The sequence below is a fragment of the Diadema setosum genome, chromosome 21, assembly GCF_964275005.1.
Source record: "Diadema setosum chromosome 21, eeDiaSeto1, whole genome shotgun sequence".
NCBI classification, from domain to species: domain Eukaryota; kingdom Metazoa; phylum Echinodermata; class Echinoidea; order Diadematoida; family Diadematidae; genus Diadema; species Diadema setosum.
Window position 1 is genome coordinate 6,586,814 of NC_092705.1, and position 6,000 is coordinate 6,592,813.

The window sequence follows — 6,000 nt, forward strand, 5'->3', positions numbered from 1 at the left end:
GACCTACACATATGCATCAAATGTGATAACTCGAACATCTTCTTGAATCACTGCTTCCAATTGTAAACAGTACCTTTAAACTTGCTTTTTACTAGAAACTATAAAAAACACACACACATACATACGGTATTTTTTTTAATGCAATTTCATTTCACTTCAAGGCTACCAGCGTACCGCTGGGGTAGTACAATGTAATACCATTAGGGGATGATAATTAGCAGGAGGATGATAGTCTCTTCGAAGCTGATTGCTATTTATATCGTTTGATCGTAACATCATTTAATTTGATATCAGTCATGGCAGATGCATTTTTTTTTTTCAATAGGCCCCCATCTTTTCATTAAAAACAACAACAGCACTAACAACAACAACAACAACAACAACAACAACAACAGCGATTCGGATCAAAATCTTGCTTATTTGCAGAGATTAGTATGCTTCGGCTTTATTTTCCAATTTGAATATAAACAATATATAAAGGTATCATTTAAACTTTTTGTATTGAAAATTTCCCAAATATTCCCACTCATCAAAGTGTGCGCTGGATCGGTGAATTTTAAGTTGTTATATTAAAATGCAGAAATTCCCTCGTTTGGAAAAGGGTGGGGTTACCATCATCCCCCATACACCATTCGATTTCAGGCTAGCTGCGCTTCCTCGCCGGCGTGCTTCCTAGAATAATGAACTCAATTGTATTCCTACACCCATGATGAACTCGACGAATGTCTCTTGCTCTCCTTCACATTCGTAACCCGGAAGTGATCAACCTGAATGAGGTCATGTTGACGTCTTCGTCAACATAATTCGTCAACACAAATCCAAGAACGATGATGCTGAACTTGGTATAAGCAATACGTTAGAACAATGCGGTATAGACAGGAAGAAGATCATAGACTTTTCTTCATGAGTAATTTTATTGTCAAACCAAACAATTAAAGGGGAAAAATTGATCGATTTTACACAAAAATAGGGTCTATGCTACTCTTCCCAGACCGTACCCTGTACTGAAGAGGCTGCTGCTCGTAACGACTTGAGGACGATTTATCAAGTTGTCAAAAGATTATCAAGAAGAACCCTACAAGAACTGCACCAATAAAAACAAAAGATGGGAGCTTTAGGCTCCTCTCCAAAGGAGAGGAAAGACTAGACAGGTGGGCAGAGCACTTCAAGGAGGTTCAAAATAGAGCCGAACCAGATACCTCATCAACCAACTGAACGAACTGAAATGTTCTCACTTGATACAAAGGTTTCTACTCCAGCTGAAGAACCTTGCTGGAAAGAACTCGATGCCCCGCAGTGTATTCACAAGGTGTTCACATGGTCGGCTTTGTGAAAACGCTCGAATTTAACAGTGTGAAGATGATTCCACACTGTAGTGTTGTTGTTCACAGTTTTCGCAGAGAAATGTTCTCTTTCACACTATGAAGCGATGAGTTGTCACAATGTTGATTGATGATTCATAGTGTGTTCACACTGTTTAAACGCTCGATTCCAACAGTGTGAAAAGATTCTACACTGTGTATGTGTTTACTATGTGTTCACACTGTGTTTCACATTGTGTTTCATAGTTACTGTGACACACTGTGTTCTTTCTAGCAGGGAAAGGAGGGCTAATAAGGTGATGAGGAATAAGAAAATGCCTGGTATGGATGGTGTAACGGGTGCTGTTCATTATTCCGAAGGTTCGTTAATCCGAAACACACACAAAGTCCCTATACCTATAGAGGCTCGTTAATCCGAAAATGAAAAAGGGTTCGTTCATCCGAACATTTGTGGCGTTATTCCAAAGGTTCGTCATTCCGAAGGTTCGTTAATCCGAAAATGAATTAGAGTACGCTATTCCGAAGGCTCGTTAATCCGAAAATGAAATAGGGTTCGTTATTCCGAAGGTTCGTTGATCCGACATTGAAATAGGGTCCATAACGAACCTTCAGAATAACGAGCTTGTTTCATTTTCGGATTAACGAACCTTCGGAATAACGAACCTTACTTCATTTTCAGATTAACGAACCTTCAGAATAACAAACCTTATCACATTTTCGGATTAACGAACCTTTGGAATAACGAATTTTCGGAATAACGAACCTTCGGAATAACGAACCTTCGGACTAAAGAACCTTCGGACTAAAGAACCTTTGGAATAACGAACCTTCGGAATAACGAACTGTAACCGGTGTAACTGCTGAGAAGTGGAATGCTGAAGTATTTCTTCAACTAAAGTATGTTTATTGTTTCATGTAAACAACTAACGTGTATTTAAATTTCATTTGGATATGCTAAAGTTACATTGTACTTAATTTGTTTATATGCATTTGTCATGTATGGTTTGGCCGGAAATGAAATAAAAATGAAATGAAAATGTACCTTACTGGAATCTCCATAATACATGTGCAACAGTTCATAGGTGGATAGAAATATGCCCCAGGACTGCATGGAAGGGCGCTTGTGGTGTGCGTTCCAAAGAAGGAGAGATAAGCCGACTGTAACAACTGGAGGGGAGGGAGTACGTGGCTCTACTGTCCATTCCTAGTAAAGTTTACTGCCAGATGATTTTGAACAAGTTAAGACATGTGATAGATGATATGCTATGCGACGAGTAAGCAGGATACAGTCCCAAAAGAACTGATGTTGACTCTCCGTCGCATTATAGAAAAGAGCCAGGAGTATTGAATCCCCTTTGCCATTAGTTAAATTAATTTAGCAAGGCTTTTGATGGCGTGCATCGCTCGTCCTTATGGAAAGTGCTTATCTCGTAATATGGTCTGCCTGACATAATTGTTCCAGCAATAAAGAAGATATATGTCAGCTCAAGATGCTATACAGGGTGTAAGAACTGAAGATTTTAAGCGTGGGTTCCAGGTGCTCACGGGTGTCTACGTCAAGGATGTATTCTATTGCCGAATCTTGATGCCAGCAGCCAAGCGACTGTAGATAAAAGAACCGACTGGACTGGAAAGATGAAGTTATCAGATCGCTCAAACAGTTACAAGAGCTAGTTGATGTCATTGGTAACAATGCTGGACAACTCGGGGTCATCCCATGAGACCGACACCCACGAGTCATACACCCACGAGTTCGACATTGAAAACAGGTCCATGAATCATACAGCTCACGAGTCATACGGCCCATGAGTTTGACACTAATTGGTAAATAAAGCCCACGAGTTCGACACTAGGCAAAAACAACCCACGAGTTTGACAGATACAACACGGCGTTTGTCGGTCTCGTGGGCCTTGTTTGCTTAGTGTCGAACTCACGGGCTGTATGACTCGTGAGCTGTTTAATTTGTGGGCTGTATAACTCATGGGCTTTATGACTCATGGGCTGTATGACTCGTGGGCTGTATGACTCATGGGCTGTATGATTCGTGGGTGTTGGTCTCGTGACGTGCACCCGACAACTCGGCCTGAATATAAGCGAGGGGAGGAACAAAGGCATGCTTACAGGAGACTGCACCCTAACATGATATCTGCCTTGGTCGGCAGTGAATATCAGTTGTCGACAACTTTACAGTTGTCGATAACTTTACATATCTTAGCAGGTCGATAAATCTAGCAAGGGGACGTGTCAAATAAAATCAATTGCAGAATTCGGAAGGCTTCATCTGCATTCAAACAGCTGAACAAAATTCGGTCGAGCAAGAAGTTTTCTGTAAAGTTGAAACGAACATCTTACGATGCAACTGTGCTGCCCATGTGCACGCTTTAATGGCTGTGAAACTTGGAATCTCAAGTTATTCCAGGAAAGAATTAAAGCTTGATGCTTTCGATGCAAAGAGTCTCCGAAGAATTCTACGGATCATGTACGGACTTCATAACAAATACAGAAGTCAGAGATATGTCAAACCAACCTCCAGTATTAAATGTAATCTGCAAATTATAGAGGCCGTAAATGGTTAGGTCATGCTGCAAGGCTCCCGCCATTCTGTTTTGCAACCCAAGCTCTTTGTGGTGGAACCCGAAAGGGAGAAGACGCCGACTCAGACCCAAGATGACCAAGCAACAGATCATCCATCGAGATCTTTAAGGCAGCTTTGCATTGAAACTGGGAAGACTTAAAAGATCTGACCGCCGATGGGTCCAAATGGAGGAAGCTGGCTGCCTCATGCGTCGGACGATGTGGGAGTTACTAAGTCTATGTAATACAGACCGTACCCCGCTCGATCGCTTCGCTTCTCAGAAAGGTCCACGATATAGGTAGGGTAGGGATTGCATATCATTTAGCGGTAAATTGGCTCAGTCGGGAGCGCGTCTGCCTCCAGATCCAGAGGACCCAGGGTTTGATTCCCGAGTCTAACGGAGCAATGTTGTGTGTAATCATACCGTTCCCTTTAGTAAGAGGCAAAACACTCGGTCCCTCGGATAGGACATACAATGGTTGTCCCGTGAGTATGCGTGAGAGAGTCACAACTATCTCATGCACGTAAAAGATCCCGCTTCATTCATCCATCGCAATGAGCAGGGAGTTTGCGTTGTATCATTCTTTCTCCTTTGTGTTGAGGATCTACACTTCCATATTTTGTATAAATGTTTTGCTTTGTGGCAATGGGAGGCTGTTGTTACAAAATTGTGTTACTGTCAAGAAAAACAGAACCATAGTATAATATTTTGTTTGATACATGGCATCTTTGGATTCTAGGAAGTCTCTCTCTCACACACAACCACACACACACACACACACACACACACATAAAACATAAAACATAACAAATGTCATATGAAGGTACGGATAACGAAAGATGCATATTCTATATGAAAATGTTATAGTGAAAGTGAGAACAATTCAAACACTATACATGCCACGTCTTGTGCCATGGCACTCACACTTAAAGGCAATCAAGAATTCTCTCTCTTCTAACGTGACGCTATATACGTTCAGCTGCGCATTCAAAGAAATAGCTAATCAATGTAACTTACCAAAGCATGTCCAAGCAAGACCATTACAACGATGTTCAGAAATAGTCGCAGGTTCCTGGACACTACGGGGACAAGTCCACGAGTCATGGTGGTGTGTGGGTGGTAAATGGTAACCCGCTTCCGATTAAAAAAAAAATGATATGTTTATGATTTCTCAATTTGAAATCGATTGTTGGTTGCAAGACAGTGGGCGTATTGACGATGGTTAGTGTGCAAAGAAGCGGCTCTTTCCATAAGTTCAAGCTGGAATCCAATAATAATTGGTTGGTATTTGGCTGAGTTTCCTATCTCTCACTGCCGTCACGGACTAATCGTCTTCAAGAACAATATTTCGATTTGATTTGAGAATATAGCAAACCCCACGCAGCACGAGGAGACTGGATATTGGATGAGCACATCGGGAGTGGGTAAGGCACGGAAGCTACGGACACCGCGACTCAGCGCTTTCGCTGGTATCTGTTCGAGATCCGTGAAAACTGCTCCCTTTCAGCCAATCACCACCGGATAACAAGTTTGGCAAGAGAGCTGCAGTCCGGGAATAGCGCCAGTTGCCCGAGTAACAGACGTTGAGGAGAGAGTACAGTTGTAAAGCGAAATGATTAGCGATGTATTTATTTATGACGGATAATCACGATAATCATTGGCTCATTTCTACCCACTCTCTCTCTCTCTTACTCTCTCTCCCTCTCTTTCTGCCCTTCTCTCTCGCACCCTACCTTTCTACCACCGCCATCCCCTATTTCCTCCTTTGAGTTCAGAAAACCACCACAAAAGCCGTTAGACCTCGAAAATTATTAGCGAAGCGTGGAGGCGAATCCATACCATTTTAATCGGGCACTCTCGATGATTGTTCATAAATAATTCATGTTTGGAAAATACTTTTTTCCCCTTTAGAGATGTATTTTCTTGGATTTTATTGTGTGTGTGTGTGCGCGCGCGCGCGCGTGTGTGTGTGTGTGTGTGTGTCGGGACGGACCGCTGTGTAATGTCACATCTCCCCCCCCCCCCCCCTCGGCTTCATCGAAATATATCGTCGACTTGTTCTGGTTTCTATGCCTTTCAACAGAAGCTCTATTTATCTTTG

The 6,000-nt window shown here is 42.2% G+C and overlaps 1 protein-coding gene across 1 annotated transcript in view; it reads right to left on the reverse strand.

Moving 5' to 3' along the window:
* Positions 1 to 5,003, reverse strand: part of LOC140244855 (putative adhesion G protein-coupled receptor E4P) — a 32,082-nt gene extending 27,079 nt beyond the window's left edge. The window contains exon 1 of the mRNA XM_072324465.1: positions 4,917 to 5,003. Coding sequence (XP_072180566.1) covers positions 4,917 to 5,003 — 87 coding nt within the window. The remainder of the gene's footprint in view (positions 1 to 4,916) is intronic.
* Positions 5,004 to 6,000: the final 997 nt, after the last annotated feature.